The sequence below is a fragment of the Meles meles genome, chromosome 2, assembly GCF_922984935.1.
Source record: "Meles meles chromosome 2, mMelMel3.1 paternal haplotype, whole genome shotgun sequence".
Classification (NCBI taxonomy): domain Eukaryota; kingdom Metazoa; phylum Chordata; class Mammalia; order Carnivora; family Mustelidae; genus Meles; species Meles meles.
In genome coordinates this window covers 117,922,553-117,942,729 of record NC_060067.1, presented here as the reverse complement: position 1 = coordinate 117,942,729, position 20,177 = coordinate 117,922,553, and the positions used below count along the sequence as shown (strand labels likewise).

Genomic DNA, 20,177 nt, shown 5'->3' with positions numbered 1-20,177 from the left:
TATACCTTTTCCAATCAGTCTTCCCCCTACCTTTGAATAAATACCCAGAAATGGAATTGCTAGATTATAAATTCAGAATTATGTTATTTGTTGTCTTTTTGATCATAGCCAGAAATAAAAATATTAGGGTGTTTCTTTTATTTCTGTGAAAAATGGCCCGCTCCCCCTCTCCCAATCCCACCTCCCCCCAGCAAAAATGCCATTAGTATTTTGATAGGGATTGCATTGAGTCTGTAAATTACATGGGGGAGTATGAAAATTTTAACAATATTAATTTTTCCAATTAATGAGCACAGAATATATTTTCATTTATTTGTGTCTTGTTCAATTTCTTTTATTAATGTCTTATAATATTCAATGTGTAGGTCTTTTACTTTCTTGGTTAAATTTATTCCTAAGTATTTTATTCCACACAATGCATTGTAAATGAGACTGTTTTCTCTTTCTGCTACTTTGTTATTAGTGTATAAAAATGTAACAGATTTTTGTATATTCATTTTATATCCTGCAACTTTACTGAATTTACTAGTTCTAATTTTTTTTTTAAATGCTGGTGTCTTTAGGGTTTTTTATGTATAATGTGATGTCATCTGCAAATAGTGAGTTTCACTTTTTTCTTTTCAATGTGTATGCCTTTTCTTTTTCCCTGCCTAATTTCTCTGTGTAGAACTCACAATATTATGTTGAATAAAAGTGGAAAGAGTATGAATCCATGTGCTGTTCCTGATGTTAGAGGAAAAGTTTTCAGCTTTTCACCATTGAGTATGATGTTAGCTATGGCTTGTCATATATGGCCTTTATTATGTTTGAGGTACATTGCCTCTACACAATACTTTTTGAGAGTTTTGTTTTATTTTGTTTTTTAATCACAAATGGATATTGAATTTTGTCAAATGCTTTTTCTACAACTATTGAGATAATCACATGATTTGTATCCTTCATTTTGTTGATGTATATCACATTGATTCTTTTGCAGATGTCAAATTATCCTTGCATCCCTGGAATAAATCCCCCTAAGTCACAGTGAATGATAATTTTAAAGTATTGTGAATTTGTTTTGCTAATATTAATTAAGAATTTTTGCATTTATATTCACTAGGGGTATTGGCCTATAATATTATTTTCTTGTTGCATTCTTATCTGATACTGGTATCAGAGTAATGCTGGCCTTGTAAAATGAGTTTTGAAGCACTTTCTCTTCTATTTTCTGAAGGAGTTGGAGAAGGATTGTTATTAATTCTTTGAATATTTGGTAGAATTCACCAGTGAGGGTTTCTGGTCCTGGACTTTGGTGTGTTAGGAGGTTTTTGATTACTGATTCAATCCTCTTACTAATAACTGGTCTGTTCAGATTTTCTGTTTCATCAGTGATTCAATTCTTGGTAGGTTGTATATTTCTGTATTTGTTATGTTCTGTATTTGTATATTTCTGTATTGTTAAATCTGTGGGTATATAATTATTCATATTAATCTTACGATCTTTTGTATTTTTGTGGTATCAGTTGTAATGTCTCCTCTTTCATTTATGATTTTATTTATTTGAGTCTTCGTTATAGCTTAAGACTTGTTGGTTTTCTTTATCAAGAAGCATCTCTTTTTTTCACTGATCTTTTCTATTTTCTTTTTTTTTTTGTCTCTATATCATTTATTTCTGCTCTGATCTTTGTTATTTCCAAGTATTTTCTTTCACCAAGCCTTCCTATGTATCCTGTGGCATTCCTTATTTTCCTTCTTTATTTTTCCAACTCTTTTCTGGCAATTTTGTGAGTAAGAGGTCATGACCCCAATCTGCAATCTATGCTGCCAGTTTAAAAACCAAGCACATAACAGTCTATCATGTTATAGCTTTCATGAATATATAAACCAGGGTGTCATTTGTTACTTAGGAGAATGAGATCTTAAGACAAACTCTTTGGCAGGCTTTTAATTTTCTGGAGACTTTCTTCACCTCTTATACCTGCTGGACACACGGATAGATTTTGCTGCCATTATTTAGTATTGCTTACCTATTTCTAAAGTCTCAAAATCTATATCTGGGGTGCCTGGGTGGCTCAGTGGGTTAAAGCCTCTGCCTTTGACTCCGGTCATGATCCCAGAGTGCTGGGATGGAGTCCCACATCGGGCTCTCTGCTCCGTGGGGAGCCTGCTTCCTCCTCTCTCTGCCTGCCTTCCTCTCTGCCTACTTGTGATCTCTGTCTGTCAAATAAATAAATTAAACCTTAAAAAAAAGGATTTTAAATTAAAAAAGAAATCTATATCTGTCTTTTATGTAGATAAAAGTTGCCAAGCATTGGCATATAAAAACAATAATTAAAAAAAACCTTAGAGAAGTAATTCTGATAAGTTTAATTAAAAAACACTAGTGATATACCCCCCCCCCCCCCGCCGCCCATAACTGACTTACTGTTGCTTATATCCAAATACCACCTCTGGTCATTTCTTCTGCCTCCACTTTTCCACACCAGCTCTTTCACTATCACTACTTGTGGTATAAAAGCTGCTATGTTCTTTAAAACTTATATTCTATAAAAGTTTTATTCTATAAACCTTAAGCATTTTCTTATGTAATTAATTCTTCTGAGTACTGAATAACTGAGGATGTTACAGTACTCTTACCTGAAGCAGTTTACTCACTCATTGTAATATACAAATTCTTATTTTGTTTTGTTTTTTAAACAAAGTCAGGGTTTTATTTCTTGAGAAGTTCAGAAAATATGTAAACATATATTTAAAAATACCAGTAGGTACCCACTTCACACATAATCCTAGATGAGAGATTAGGAATTAAGTTTGATAAGCTTGATTTAGGCTAAAAATATAAAATACTATAAAGATATATTATTGATTATGATGGCTTACTTTGTTTTCGTTTGTTTGCTTTTTCTTTGTTTTTTTCTCGTTCTGCAAAGTTTGGATGGCCATACCAGAGATAATTAAAATCTATCCATGTAGCACTGGAAGGGGACAGCATTTGACAGAGAAAATTTCAAGTTTAGAGAAAATTGAATCCATAGTTTATCTCAGTGAATAGTGTAAGGATCAATTACTTTCCAAAGCTTTGTGTTTCTTTTACAAAAAAAAGTGTAGTATAAATGCAATCACACTGAGTAGCTCACTGGCTCAAAATAAATTTGTTGTTGTTGTTTTTAGGAATATTAATAATCTGTACTTATTCTATCCTATATTAAATGATCTATCCTATACATCTATTTAATTATTTAATAACTCACCTCACCTGTAGGTAAGTTGAATATAATAATATTACATAAAATTTATATCTTCACTACAAACCTATTTTATGAGTTTATTTCATAAGTTTATAATTTTAGAAAAATACTGTTACATTCAAAGGAGCTGGGATATATACCAGCGACATTCTGTCTCTGCTGTTATATTTTTAAAAATAGGTAATATCAAAAAAATTAGTGCCAATTCAGATTTTTAATTGGATGGATTGATTTTCAAATATTTCTTTCTCACCAATTTAAGTAATCTGCTACCATGATTAGCTGCTGTCTTTGTTCATTGCGTGGAATGAATGTGAGAGTCCTAAGTATATAAATGGAAGGAAGGAGAGAAGGGAAAAAGAAAGGGCTAAAGAAGAGAGGAAAGAATTAATTTTAACAAAGGGTCTAAAGAATCCATAAACCAGATGCTTGGGGGAGTATGAACTTCTAATAGTTTTATTAATCTTTAATACAAATAAAGCTTCTAAGTTGTAGGAGTTAATGTTTCTCAGGTGTTATTTTAATATAGTTGCTTTAATATTACCCAAATTGATTTTTATGTTTGAGAGACTATAATATTTAAATCTCTATTAATATACGCCTATTCTAAAGTCCATGCAAATATTAGTAGTTAATTTACTATGTAAAAGATTGCTTTCCTGAATGCAAAAACATAATACTCCTTTAGTTTTAGACCAAATGTATTAAAGACTATTCAGTAATAACTAGAGAATAAACTTCAATTTTAGTGTCTGAAAAAGTTCTTATTCAGTTCATATATTTGCTCTCCTTTGTACTATTGAAATATTTTGAATTCTATATCCATAAAAACCTTAGATCTGGTCAAATATAAAATGTGAAGGATTAAGTTTAATAGCATTTCTGTAAACATGAAAAAAATATGTATAGGCTTGGTACTTGATAATATATATTAAGAAGATTTCATTTAAAACAGCTGATGTTCATTTCCCATTTATTGTTAAACAGATTTCTTATTTGGATCAAGATTCTTCCATCTACATTCTTGTAATTTACACAAGTTGTATGCTTTAAGTAGTAGGCAAAGTTTATTAAAATATATTAACAATAAGTATAGTTTTAATGTGTCTTCATTTTCATTTGTAGTTGGATGATATTAAATAGCTCTTAGTTTTAAACATGTACATTTTATTTTCCTTCAAAAATGTTAAAACATTTCAGTGAAATGACATATAGTTTTATACTGTTTTATGTCTTTTTTTTAGGTTTATGTATTTGAGAGAGTGCATTATGCAAGTGGGGAAGGGGCATAAGAAGGGGGGGGAGAGAATCTCAAGCAGACTCCCCATTGCATGGGGAACCCAGTATGGGGCTTGTTCCCATGACCTATGAGATCATGATCTGAGCCAAAGGCAGATGCTTAACCTACTGAGCCACCCAGTTGCCCCATGCTGTTTTATGTCTTTAAAGTCTCCTGAAATTAATTTTTAATATAGTTGCAGAATTAATACAATTATATATGATTTTTTCTGACTTGAGTTAACGAGAAGAAAATTATTCCTTGCATATTTTAAATATATTATATACTTTTGACATACTTTTTTTTTTTTTTTTTTTTAAAGATTTTATTTATTTATTTGACAGAGAGAGACCACAAGCAGGCAGAGAGAGAGAGAGAGAGAGGGAAGCAGGCTCCCCGCTGAGCAGAGAGCCCGATGCGGGACTCGATCCCAGGACCCTGAGATCATGACCCGAGCCGAAGGCAGCGGCTTAGCCCACTGAGCCACCCAAATAACCATCAGTATTTATCGTCATCAATAGCATCATCATCCTTATCATTTTTACTATCATCTCTGGAATGATTATGACCATGATAGGTACTGCACATTCTAGGAGTAGTAAAATTAATAAAATTAATCTCTGCCTATTCTAATTACGTACCAGTATTAATAGTTCTCATGATAGAAATGGTGTATCCTTAATGATGTAACTCCCTGCTTGCATACAGTGGGAGGATATGGTTTTAGAAAGATATTTTGTTGCTGTTTTTGTTGTTATTTGCTTTAAGTTAGTTCATTAGTCAGTTTCGTTTTCAAACTGTGAGTAGTTCAAGCATTTTTGTGTTAAGGTACTGAAGGAGTAAGGAGGAGGAGTTTGGATACAAGGAGACGTGATAAGGAAAGGCTATAAGAGACAGGAAGGAATAAAGCTCAGAGCAGAGGAGCTGGTCTAAGTCTGAAAGTACCTGCCTCCCAAGGGCACCTCAGGTGGGGGTAAGAAGAATAAAGAGAATGATAAGATTATTGGAGCAAAGAGTGGTCAGTAGTAGAAGGGCAGTAGAGAGGGAGCTTATGCCTAAGGGCCCTGATTTTCTTAGTGAAAGCAGACTTAATTACATTCAGCTCTTAAAGACATCTAACTCCTTCCCTCTGTCTCCTAATGAGGAAGAAATAGAGGCCTGAGGAAAATTAACAAGTTCTGTAACAATAGCAATGGAAGATGAAGGAAAAGATAATAAAATGAGGACATGTGAAGGGATTAGAAAACACTGGTAAAGAAATTTTGCATTAGACTCCAGTCTTTCACTAATATGGCTTTCAGTTTCTTCTATCTTTTGTTTGTTTCAAGTTTTTATTTAAATTCTAGTTAGTTAATATATAGTGTAATATTAGTTTCAGAAGTAGAATTTAGTAATTCATCACTTATATACAACACCCAGTGCTCATCGCAAGTGCCCTCCTTAATACCCACCATCTTGCATACCTCCCTCTATTAATCCTGTTTGTTCTCTATCATTAAGAGTTTATTTCTTGATTTGCCTCCCTTTCTCTTGTTTTCTCTTTCCCCTATGTTCACCTGTATTGTTTCTTAAATTCCACATATGAGTGAAATTATATGGTATTTGTCTTCTTAAGACTGATTTATTTCACTTAGCATAATACACCCTAACTCCATCCATGTTGTTGCAAATGGCAAGATTTCATTCTTTTTGATGGCTGAGTAATATTCCTGTGTGTGTGTGTGTGTGTGTGTGTGTGTGTGTGTGTGTGTACATCAGTTTTCTAATACATTCATCCATTGATGGATATATTTCTTTTGTTAATATCTTGGCTATTATAAATAATGCTTCAGTGAACATTGGGGCGCATATATGTTTTTGAGTTAGTGTTTTCATTTTTGTTGGATAAAAATCCAGTTAGTGGAACTGCTATATCACTTATAGTTCTATTTTTAACTCTTTGAAGAAGTTCCATACTGTTTTCCATAGTACCTACACCAATTTACATTCCTATGAATAGTGCATAAGTGTTTCCCTTTTGCCACATCCTTGCCTTATTAATTCCGTTAACTTATTAACTTCTCTATCTTTTAAATATTTATTTTGATCGTAGGTAGATTCATGTAGCCATAAAGAAATTTTATTCTATGGTTTCCTAAGATTCTAGGTCACTAAGAATTGAGGAATTATATAGTATTTTATTGGAACATTTTAACCATTATTCATAACCATTTTCCATTATTGTGGTAATTGGATTTTCGATTTAGATGAGAAGGAGATAAAATAACTAGTATCATTTAGGAAATCCTAATACCTAAAATATATAGAGTTATCATACAACTCTGTTTTTCCCCTGGGCAATCCCATTGACAACTATGGTTTTAGTTACAAGTGAATATTTCTCACCATTTTCTCATCTATTTCTTTAACTTGGCACTCTACCATGTACTTCAGATTTGTTTTTTTTTTCATGTTTGGTATATCTTAAACTATACTGATCCTGCCCAAAAGAAAACTGTACTTTCTCTAATATTTCCTTTCTTAATAAATGTATCAGTGAAGCCAGAAAGCTGTTGTTCTCTTTCATTATTCCCTGTTTGAAATAAATTATCAAATCCTATTGAATTAATATCTAAATACATAGATCATTTTCATCTCTCATTTGGACTATTGCTCTCTTAAATTATCTCTTTATCTTCAATCTTGATGCCATTCTCCAGCCTCTTTGACAAATGGAATCATCTTACTAAAACATACATTTAGTCAGATTATTTCCCAGTTTAAAATCCTTAATGACTTTCCATTATTCTTAGGATAAGAATCTTTCTCTTTAATAATGTTAACAAGCCCTTCATAATCTCGCTTATGCCCATTTCTTTGGCATCATTTCTTGCCATACCTCTATAGTACACTAAATTGTTGCTCTGCCATTTTTGTTTGTTGCTGTAAGTTTAATACCATAGTATTTCAGCCCTCTGACTTATTTTGCCCTTACCTTTGTCTGGTAATTATCTTCTATCCTTTATCTTTGTATGGGCCGATACTTACCCTATAGTTGTAAATTTCAATGTTACTTCAGGAGATCTTGATTGCTGAGACTTTGCTGGATGTCATACTGTGCGTTCATATAACATACTACCCCTTCAGTTAAAATTGATTTATGAGCATGATTATGCTCACCCCATGTTACTGTGACCATGACTTATTTGACTGTTTAATTGACTTTTCCCTTTTATGCTGTTCTGTGTAGATCATGTCTAACTCTTTCATCTCCCTTAGGTAATACAATGTTTGACAGAAGCTCTCAGTAAATGGCTATTAGTAAATTACTAGAATACTGTAAGGTCAAAAATTATATGATGATGGATATTTTATTTTTACAAATCAAAATTTCAGTTTATGAAATATGTCATTTTATGATGCTTCATTTTAATATTCATTTCCATTTTTAGGACAAGGTCCTTGCTTTTTGCCTCTATAAATAAATTGATTTATAAATTGATTTATAAAATATAGAGTTTGACCTGAATCTCTTATCTAAAATGCTCTACATTGGCTACTTTCAGATTTGAAACAATATTCATGGATTTTATGTAAAACTGTTTAGATTTATTTTTGTTACTACTTAGTTTTACATTACAAAAGACACAATCATGCCATATTGAGTTTAAAAACACAAATGATTTAGCTTACTTTATGAGATTAGCTTACTTTATGAGAATTCCTCATTGGAGTTTACCTTAGTGGTTGCAAAATTTGATAATGTCAAGAGAATGGAAAAGCAGTATTATCAGCTTTGTACTGGTTTTTGAAAGTCCACATCATGATTAAAGGACAAATAAGGCAAACGTGTGCCTCTAGTCATGTGTAATCATGTACACACCTAGCCTTTCTTCTTTTTCATAAGCAGATTTGCATCTATTGCTTACAGCCAGAGAGAATAATCAATAATGATGAATAGTAATGTTATGTAACTCACTCAGAAGAGGGATATTACATGGACTTTAGAAGTGATTTACATGAAAATCCCCCCTGAAATGCCACAGAAGTCATTGATGAATGGGATCCTTAGAGCATAGTACATGGCAGACTCCTTTAGAGAGCATAATGGTTTTGCCCATAAGTAAATAAGTAAATCTTTGTCATTACACGCTGCTATTTCTTTAAGTTTGCTCTCCAATTATGGACAACTTTGAACAAATATGGTACATTCACCTAATTATTTTCAAAAAGCAAAGAATATATAATTTCAAACTGATGATAGCTTTTGGAAGTAGAATTGTGCATCAGTTTTCACTGAAGAAAAGTTCACAGAACTACTATTTATCAAGGATGAAAAATATAATGTACCTACAGTCTCTTTGAGGCAAAAAAAGGAATAAGAAAGTCAAGATGAAAACTTTCCAGAAAAAAATCACTTTGGAAATAAATGCTTACTTAAGATAGTTATATCTATACTTGGAATTCAAATTTAAATTTGAATATAAAACTAGAAGTCGTATCACCTCAGTAGCATGGATGTTGGTATAGACCCACAAGCCTTGCAAAGTTGTAAGTACTTATTTCTTGAAGGATTTATAGGCGTTGATAACTTTTTCCTAAGTAACATCAATAAACGTGTCACTCATTGTAAGTATATACCTTGGCAACTTTACAAGAGCAAGAAAATACTAGGAAATTTGGAGTTTGTATGTTTAACCAAATATATTCGACTTTAGATCATAGCTATTTCCCAATTTGTCATTAGGGAAAAAATACCTAAGGTGCTTATATTTTGTTTCTGTTTTGCCTTATTATTTTTTTTTTCTTCTTTTTTCTACTTGGAAACTGAAACTCAAGTACCTTGAGGCTTATAGAAATGTAATCTAGTGGTGCCTGGGTGGCTCAGCGAGTTAAGCATTTGAACTTGATTTTGGCTCAGATTATGATCTCAGGGTCATGAGATTGAGCCCTGTTGTGGGCTCCCGGCTCAATGGGAAGTCTGCTTGAGATTTTCTCCTCCCTCTTTCTCTGCCCCTCTCCCCACTTTCACACACTCTCTCTCTCAAATGAATAAATATTAAAAAGTCATCCATTATATATTATTTCATATGGAAAGATTAAACCAGTTAAGTAACCCAGACTTCTTGCTACAGCCTTTTTTGTTTAAAAAAATCAAATATTTTGAAGTTAATGTCTTAAAGAAATGTTCCTACAGGGAACACCTTTCCATTAGGAAATGTGCCAATGAGAAACAACTGACTTTTGAAACTAAATATATATATGAACAAGGAAGAATTGGCAAGTTTTATTTTTAAACTTATAAGACAACTTTTAAATATCTTGTCATATTTTATGGCAACTTCTATTTTTGCTTTCTTCTTTTTTCTTTTCCTTTGTTTCTTTCTTCCTCGGTGACTTCTAAGTCAGAAGAGAAATCACAGCACACACTGTGCAAAAGCATGAAAATCTACTTTCCATGAGATAGTACATATGATTAAAAGCAAAAAAAAAAATTCCTACATATTATTTTTATATAGACAATATTAGAAATGAGATAAAATATAATCACCAGTCTTAGACTGATTATACAATTCATAAACATTTCAAACTGATCTTTAGACAGTAACTAAATAAAAAATAATTTACTAATTTGCAATGACAGGGTATATATTTGCAATCTAATTGTTTAGTGTGCAAATTTTTTTGTGAAAAACAAGGTGGGTCTTCTGTTTTTATTCAAAAACATCTTTGTCTACTAGAACTCATACAGCAATTCAGTAACGTGGCAGGATACAAAGTCAATGTACAGAAATCAGTGGCTTTCTTATACACCAACAATGAAAATACAGAAAGGGAAATTAGAGAATCGATTCCATTTACTATAGCACCAAGAACCATAAGATACCTGGGCATAAACCTAACCAAAGAAGTAAAGGACCTGTACTCGAGGAACTACAGAACACTCATGAAAGAAATTGAAGAAGACACAAAAAGATGGAAGACTGTTCCATGCTCTTGGATTGGAAGAATAAACATTGTTAAAATGTCTATACTGCCTAGAGCAATCTATACTTTTAATGCCATTCCGATCAAAATTCCACCGATATTTTTCAAAGAGCTGGAGCAAATAATCCTAAAATTTGTATGGAATCAGAAGAGACCCCAAATTGCTAAGGAAATGTTGAAAAACAAAAACAAAACTGGCGGCATCACGCTACCCGATTTCAAGCTTTACTACAAAGCTGTGATCACCAAGACAGCGTGGTACTGGCATAAAAACAGACACATAGACCAGTGGAACAGAGTGGAGAGCCCAGAGATGGACCCTCAACTCTATGGTCAAATAATCTTCGACAAAACAGGAAAAAATATTCAATGAAAAAAGACAGTCTCTTCAATAAATGGTGCTGGGAAAACTGGACAGCGATATGTAGAAGAATGAAACTCGACCATTCTCTTACACCGTACACAAAGATAAACTCGAAATGGATAAAAGACCTCAACGTGAGACAGGAATCTATCAGAATCCTAGAGGAGAACATAGGCAGTAACCTCTTCGATATCAGCCACAGCAACTTCTTTCAAGATATGTCTCCAAAGGCCAAGGAAACAAAAGCAAAAATGAACTTTTGGGACTTCATCAAGATCAAAAACTTCTGCACAGCAAAGGAAACAGTCAACAAAACAAAGAGGCAACCCACGGAATGGGAGAAGATATTTGCAAATGACAGTACAGACAAAAGGTTGATATCCAGGATCTATAAAGAACTTCTTAAACTCAACACACACAAAACAGATAATCATATCAAAAAATGGGCAGAAGATATGAACAGACACTTCTCCAATGAAGACATACAAATGGCTATCAGACACATGAAAAAATGTTCATCATCACTAGCCATCAGGGAGATTCAAATTAAAACAACATTGAGATACCACCTAACACCAGTTAGAATGGCCAAAGTTAGCAAGACAGGAAACAACGTGTGTTGGAGAGGATGTGGAGAAAGGGGAACCCTCTTACACTGTTGGTGGGAATGCAAGTTAGTGCAGCCACTTTGGAGAACAGTGTGGAGATTCCTGAAGAAATTAAGAATAGAGCTTCCCTATGACCCTGCAATTGCACTGCTGGGTATTTACCCCAAAGATACAGATGTAGTGAAAAGAAGGGCCATTTGTACCCCAATGTTTATTGCAGCAATGGCTACAGTCGCCAAACTGTGGAAAGAACCAAGATGCCCTTCAACGGATGAATGGATAAGGAAGATGTGGTCCATATACACAATGGAGTATTATGCCTCCATCAGAAAGGACGAATACCCAACTTTTGTAGCAACATGGACGGGACTGGAAGAAATTATGCTGAGCGAAATAAGTCAAGCAGAGAGAGTCAAGTATCATATGGTCTCACTTATTTGTGGAGCATAACAAATAACATGGAGGACATGGGGAGATGGAGAGGAGAGGGAGTCGAGGGAAACTGGAAGGGGAGATGAACCATGAGAGACTATGGACTCTGAAAAACAACCAGAGGGTTATGAAGGGGCGGCAGGGGGGTGGGGGGGGTGGGAGGTTGAGGAACCAGGTGGTGGGTAATAGGGAGGGCACGTACTGCATGGAGCACTGGGTGTGATGCCAAAACAATGAACACTGTTATGCTGTAAATAAACAAATAAAAATAAATATAAAAAAAAAATCTTTGTGTCATCTTTTTCAATAGAGAAAATTTATAATTTCCTTAATGACTTTTCTTAATGAATATTATTTGGATTATTTCAGTTACTCGACACTTAGATATTGATCATCAGGTTATTTTTTTTTAAATATTTTATTTATTTATGTGACAGACAGAGATCACAAGTAGGCAGAGAGAGGCAGGCAGAGAGAGAGGAGGAAGCAGGCTCCCCGCTGAGTAGAGAGCCTGATACAGGGCTCGATCCCAGGACCCTGAGATCATGACCTGAGTTGAAGGCAGAGGCTTTTTAACACACTGAGCCACCCAGGCACCCCTGATCATCAGGTTATATCCTATATATTATAGAAGACACAGCAGCAAATGATGTATAATAATTCTCTTCTATACCTACAAATTCAATATAATGAAATGTCTCAAGTTGTGGGAGCAGTACTAGTACTCCATGAGGCAAACTTCCAAGTTGACTGGGTTTTTAAAGATCTCATATGAATGACTGATTCATTTGGTTTCTGTTAATATGTGTGAGCACACACACAGACTCAAAGAGAAATACAATATATGGAAGTAAGGATATTTCAAATGGTTAAATTTCTCTATATCTTATAATTGTGAGAACTCTCAAAGTCAGTATATATTGGGTCATTTAATCCAATGCTTCTTAAAGTGTGATCCACAAAATCTATATTGCTAGTACAAAGTAAGTATAGAAATTGAAAGTAAGGTATTTAGAAACATTTGCAGATATTTGATGGAGTAATCATATCTGTTGAATCTAACAGAAAAAGGGGCTTCCATTTGTATTTTGTTATTTTATTTTTTTTTAAAGAGAGAGAGAGGGTCCACAAGTAGGCAGAGAGGCAGGTGAGGGGGGTTGGGAAGCAGGCTCCGTGCTGAGCAGAGAGCCCGACACGGGGCTCAATCCCAGGACCCCGAGATCATGACCTTGAGCCGAAGGCAGAGGCTTTACCCACTGAGCCACCCAGGCACCCCTGCATTTTGTTATTTTTAATTTTATTTCTAGAATTGATTTATATTGTGTTTTCCAAAACATTGATGTGTGACAGATGGAGGTTTTATGAAAAATTATTCTTTACTATAGACGATCTGAGAATCATAGATTTATTTAAGTTGTAAACAAGGACTCTAGTGAGAAGATAAAGGAAGTTTTGTCATTCATTAGTTGGACTCAGTAAAATCTGTAAATACTAAAATCCTTTGTTTGTTAAACCCTGTCAAAATTTGCACAAAGGATGTTTCTTAATTCTTAAACATTGTCCAGTGATAACCCTCAAGAGTAAAAATGAAATGAGATACCTGACATATTTCAATTCTGTTATCCAAAATAACAGAAGTAAGAGTTGTACTTCTTATTTCTATTTACAGTTGGAGACATAATACAAACTTGTAGACAGTTGAAAATAGGATTTATTAGTAGTTCTGTTTTATCTAAATCACCACACAGTCACATAAGGAAGCTTATGTTAGAAGAGCACAATTGTTGTTTTTGTTAGTGTAATATTTTATGAAGAAATAAATTAATATATAAGTATATTAAATATTCTATATATTTATATATTAAAGAGTATATACAAATTTTAAGATGAAATGTTGCTGTCTAGCAACATTTGCAGTTTTATAAAATGCCTTTGCAGGAACACATGCATTCTTGAAATCTTAAAGCCTTGATCTAATAGACACAAATATTTTTTAGAACTAGTTTGTCTCACATAATTTGTGTTTTCTATGGTGTCCAGTCTGGAAGTTAAAAAAATTAGAAAGAATAATAGTTGAAGAAACAATATTCTTCTGTGTGTTCCTCAGTTACTCTTAAGGAATCCGTAGCTTTTTAAAGTCACCTTCTTATTTCTGAGAGAATCTCGTATATGCTTAGAAATACATGTGGTATTTTTCATTTACACTTCATTCATTCATTTTCGGGTTTCAGCTCTGACACTTTGAAATGATGTTAGATGCTGAGGCTTCAGAAACCCTGGACAGCTAGGAATTCCTGTGAAGGTGCAGATCTTTTCCATTATTGCTGCTGCCCTGGGACTGATGCCAGGCAGATGTCCTGTCAGTACTGGCTGGCTGGTCATTCTGTGGCAAAGCTGAGTCTCTTGGAAACTTCTGTCCTCTGCCAGAACTAGGACACTGTGCCAAAAACAGCAGGGTATTTCCAGACTTGATTATTACGATAGAAACACCCAGTACTCTTATTTAAAAATGACCAGTCTTTTTCTCCAGCAGGCCTGTCATATTGTTGCTACAGTGGACCCCAAACTATATTTTCTGCTGCTGGCAGTTTTTAATCAAGTTTTTAATTTTACTGTGTGTGTGTGTGTGTGTGTGTGTGTGTGTGTGTGTGTGTGTGTGTTTAGTTTTGATTGTTTGCCTGCTTTTGTCTTTCTAGGAACCCAGCGAGGTTTCATTGATGGTAAGGCTAGGGGAAGAGATAGGAACAATCTGAATGACAACTGTGACAGGATCCTTTGCTGGGGCAATTTCAATCCAAGTCTGTGCTTTGACTTTTAATGGTTTACTTTTTAAGGCTCCTTAACTGGTCTTGGAAGACCAAATGCATTCTGCATTTTAGGGCATTTAGAGATTAGACGGATTATGAAATTTTTACATTAAGTAAGCATTTCTTAGAGAATCATTTGCTAAATGGGATGTATGTGACATCTCAATTTGCTTTATACTTCACACTAAGTTACAGGTCATCAGAAATTTTGCCATTGCTCCTTTGTCTATCTATTTCCCTGTAGAGTCCTCTCACCTCTAACTCTGACCCAGCACCATGACATGACCATTGTTCAGTATCCTGCTGTGGTTTCTTCTGTCTTAAGAAAAAGTAAGCTCAAGTATTTGACCTGAATTAAAGCTTTAAAATTGCCTAAATTGAAAATCATGTGTTATGTCATTTTAAAAATTAACTTTACTGCATTTGTCACTGTGCTAGTAAAATTTGTAGCATTCTTTGAAACTATTTTCTTGTCCTGGTGATATTTATGGTCTCATGGTTCATCATTGTAGTAAACTAACTTTGAAATATGTAATGAGAAATCATGGGATGTTCCAAATCCTTGAAGACTTTTTTTTTCTATGACAAGAAAATAAAATCTTTAGTGTTACACCCACAGAATCCTAGATTGAACCAATTTGATTATTCATCAATTAAACTTCACTATGTACCATTTTATCACTTACTTTGTAAGTACTTCCTGAGTTAATAGCTTAGTATAAAGTTTAAAAAGCTATTAAGCAGATTTAAACAATCTTGTTTAAAGGAAGAAGCCATGTTTTTGCACATCGTTAGCTGAAATGTATTAATAAAAGATATGGCTTATTAGTAGGATTAAGGATGAAAACTAAAGGCCTTCCAGGGTTGGCATGAAGCCTGTGGGCAAATTATAGTTTTAAATAAAATTTAAAATAGTGTATTACTTTGTCAATTTCTAGAACAAAATTATGAGTGCTCACTTTCTCTTAGTTTATTTCTAGAAGATAAGTATCTAAACAAATGCTAGTAGTAATTGTCCATGTAAAACTGTGCTAAGATTAGAATAAAATAGAGGACATCTCATTGAATCTGCATTTCAGATTAACAAAAAATAATTTTTAGTGTAAGTATGTTCCAAGTATTGCATGAAATTTCATTATACTAAAAAAGTATTTATCTTAAATTCAGATTTAACTGGATGTCCTTGATTTTTATTTGATAAACCCCATAACCCTAAATGAGGAAAAAAGGAAGATAATCACAAAAGGACTAGTGAACCTAGCTAATTAGCTTAGTTAATTTTCAACTCTCTTCATTAAGAAAATAGAAATTATCTCCAAGATACCATCATAGGTCATGCATATTCAGGGAAAAAAGGGCTCGTTTATTTTTTGTTTTTTTAAAGATTTTATTTATTTATTTGAAAGAGATCACAAGTAGGCAGAAAGGCAGACAGAGAGAGAGGAGGAAGCAGGCTCCCTGCTGATCAGAGAGCCTGATGCGGGGCTCTCTGTGGGGCTTGCTGCAGGTCTCGCTGCGGGGCTTGATGTGGGGCTTGATCCCAGGACCCTGGGATCATGACATGAGCCAGAGGCAGAGGCTTTAACCCATTGAACCAACCAGGCACCCTAAAAAGGGCATGTTTAAATGCTTCTTTGCTCTAATTACTCAAAGATCAGTAAAGACACTCTGGATATACCTTGAAGATATGAGTTCAGTTTCAGGCCTTTATTTGCAATAAAGCAAATATCAGAATAAAATATGGATTTTTTAGTTTCCCAGTGCATATAAAATTAGGTTCACATCATATTGTAGTCTAGTAAGTGTGCAATAGATTTATCTCTAAACAATGCACATACCTTAATTAAAAATACTTTTTTCCTAGAAAATGCTAACCATCATCTGAGTTTACAATGAGTAATATGTGTGTATATGTGTGTGTGTATAAAATTTCATATATATGTGAAATTATATGTACATATATGCACATATACATGTATACATATATATGTGTACATATATATGTGTGTATATGTATATATACATTTTTTTCCTGATGGGGGGTTTTACCTTGATTTTGATGGCAGCTGACTGATCAGGATGGTTGTTGCTTAAGGTTGGGTGTCTATAGCAATTTCTTAAAATAAGATGTCATTGAATTTTGGTGCACCGATAGACTCTTCCTTTCACAAATGACTTCTCTGGAGCAGGTGGTGCTGTTTGATAACATTTTACCCACAGTGGAACTTTCAGAATTAGAATCAGTCCCCGCAAATCCTGCTGCTGCTTTATCACCTAAATGTATGTGATATTCCAAACCTTTGTTGTCAGCAATCTTCGCAGCATCTTCACCAGGAGTAAATCCCACCTCAAGAAACTGCTTTCTTTGCTTTCTTTCTTTTCTTTTCCTTATCCATTAGTTCTATCATGAAATTACAGCAAATTGAATTACATTTTCAGGCTCCACTTCTATCCCTAGTTCTCTTGCTATTTCTCAGGTGCTTCCTCTACTGCAGGTCCTGGATCCCTCAATCCACGAGGGTTAGAATCCACTTCTTCCAAATTCCTGTTAATGATGATATTTTTACCTCTTTTTGGAACAATTAATGCTTGTAATGGCTTCTAGGATGATGAACCTTGCCAGAAGGTTTTCAATTGAATTTGTCTCTGTCTATCATAGACAGATATAGCTGTCTATGGTAGCTAGAGCCTTATGAAATATATTTTTTTAAGGTTTTTATATTATTTATTTATTTGACAGACAGAGATCACAAGTAGGCAGAGGGACAGGCAGAGAGAGAGGAGGAAGCAGGCTCCCCACTGAGCAGAGAGCCCGATGCGGGGCTCGATCCCACGACCCTGAGATCATGACCTGAGCCAAAGTCAGAGGCTTAACCCACTGAGCCACCCAAGCACCCCAATGAAATATATTTTTTTAAAATAACAAGACTTGAAAGTTGAAATTGCTCCTTGATCCATGGTTTACAGAAGGGATGCTGTGTTAGCAGCCATGAAAGCAGCATTATTCTTCATGTACATTTCTATCAGAACTCTTAGGTGACAAGGGCATTGTCAATGAGCAGTTAGATTTTGAAAGGGATCCCCCTCCCCAACACCAGGGCATAGTTCTCAACAGTGGGCTTGAAATATCCAGTAAACCATGTTGTTAACAGATGTGCTGCCATCCAGGCTTTATTGTTCCATTTATAGGGCACAAGCAAAGTAGATTTACCAATGCCTTAAAAGCCATAGGATTTTTGGAGTGGTAAATGAACATTGGCTTCAACTTAAAGTCATCAGCTGTATTAGCCCCTAATAAGAGAGTCAGACTGTCCTCTGAAGCTTTGAAGGCAGGCAGTGACCTTTCTGCTCTAGCTATGAAAGTCCTAGATGGCATCTTCTTCGAATATAAAACTATGTCATCTACACTGGAAACTATTGTTTAGCACAGCCACCTTTGTTAATCATTTTAGCTCGTTCTTCAGGTCACTTGCTGCAGCTTCTGAATCAGGATGTGCAGCTTCACCGTGGACTTTGATGTTATGGAGTCAGCTTCTTTGCTTAAACATCATAAACCAATTTCTGTTAGCATCAAACTTTTTTCTCTAGCTTCCTCATCTCTTTCGGAATTCATAGAACTAAAGAAATCTAGGGTCTTGCTCTAGATTTGGGTTTAGGTTAAGGGAATGTTGTGACTGCTTTGATCATCTATCCAGACCACTTTAACTTTGTATCAGCAATAAAGCTGTTTCACTTTCTTATCATACATGTATTCTCCATCATACCACTTTTAATTTCCTTCAAGTACTTTTCTTCTGCATTCACAACTTAGCTATTTGGCACAAGAAGCCTAGCTTTTGGCTTATATCAACTTTCTACATGCCTTTCTCAGTGAGGTCAACCATTTTGCTTTTGATTGATTTATTTATTTTAAAGACTTTATTTATTTAAAATAGAGAGAGAGAGGGAGCACAAGGTGGGGGGGGGGCAGAGGGAGAGGGAGAAAAAGGCTCTCACTGACCAGGGAGCCAACGTGGGGCTCAATTCCCAGACCCTGGGATCATGACCTGAACCAAAGGCAGGTGCTTAACCGACTGAACCACACAGACGCTCCTTGCTTTTGATTTAAAGTGAAGGACTGCAAGTTTTCCTTTCCCTTGACTGCTTCAAGGTCATTGTAGGTTATTAACTGACCTAATTTCAATATTGTTGTGTTTCAAAGAATAGGGAAGCCTGAGAAGAAGAGGGACAGGAACAGTCAGTCACTGCAGCAGTCAGCACACACAACATTTATCAATTAAGTGCACTGTTTTCTGTGGTGCAGTTCGCAGTACTCCAAATAATTGCAGTGGTAACATAAAAGATCATTGATCATAGATGACCATAAAGATATAATAATAATGAAAAATTTGAAATATTGTAAGAAATACTGAAATGTAACACAAAGACATGAAGTGAGCAAATGCTGTTGCCAGAAACTTAGAATTTGTGAAAAATGCAATACCTGTGAGGTGCAGTAAAGCAGAGAGCTGGGTGTCCGGGTTGCTCAGTGGGTTAAGCCTCTGCCTTCTGCTCGGGTCCTGAATTCCAGGGTCCTGAGATTGAGCCCTGCATCAGGCTCCCTGCTCACGGGGGAGCCTGCTTCTCCTTCTGACTCACCCTGTTTGTGCTCACTCTCTCTCTCAAACAAACAAAAACAAAAGTGAAGAGCAGTATGACAAAGTATGTTTGTATATTTCTTTGAAAGCATTCATTTTTAGCTAAGCTGATGAAGTGAAATATCTTTTATGGGTATGATAAATGTGGTTTGAGGTGCCTGTCCTGGGCATGGCCCCCTTCTTTACCTGGAAGGTAGGATAAGCTTACAGGATAAAGTGACAGCATTTATATCTCTTCCCCTTCTCCTCTCCAAACACACCATTCTCATTTAGCCACTGCTGATGGATTTGGATGCACATCTAATTTAATCGGGACATGTTGCCTTATGAATTCTGAATTGGAATCATGTGAGCTACAGTTGATTCTCTTTGAGGAGCAAAACAGACTTTTGAGCCCTGGCAGTAGTTAACACATAGTTCAAAACCACATATGAACCAAAATTATGGAGAAGCAGAAACAAATGCATGGGGAGGGGGGATGTAGCTTGAACATCTTCTATGTAATTCTGCTGAATATATTCTGGTCATTGTAATTCTACTCACTCTAGTTAGAACATGAAGACAGAAAAAAGATGGGTGAGTAAAAGAAACTATGCATGTAAAAATTCAGATGCATAACACTATTGATTTATTAAACACTGTGATTATAATGGACATATGATATATTTGTAAGAAGTAACAAAAACAGTCAACTTCCACATTTATATATTTACAGTTTAATAATAGTTATGCTGTTGACATTAAATAAACATTTGGTATGTTTATCGGCATGAGATGCTTTTCTCCAAGTTTCAGGGAGGAAAGTATTGCTAGATTAGCACACTTTGCTACTGGTGCAAAAATAACTTAAAGGATG

The 20,177-nt window shown here is 34.8% G+C and overlaps 1 protein-coding gene across 1 annotated transcript in view; it reads left to right on the top strand.

Moving 5' to 3' along the window:
- Positions 1–15,046, top strand: part of CCSER1 (coiled-coil serine rich protein 1) — an 877,572-nt gene extending 862,526 nt beyond the window's left edge. The window contains exon 10 of the mRNA XM_045997844.1: positions 14,929–15,046. Coding sequence (XP_045853800.1) covers positions 14,929–14,964 — 36 coding nt within the window. The 3' untranslated portion in view covers positions 14,965–15,046. The remainder of the gene's footprint in view (positions 1–14,928) is intronic.
- The last annotated feature ends 5,131 nt before the right edge of the window (positions 15,047–20,177 follow it).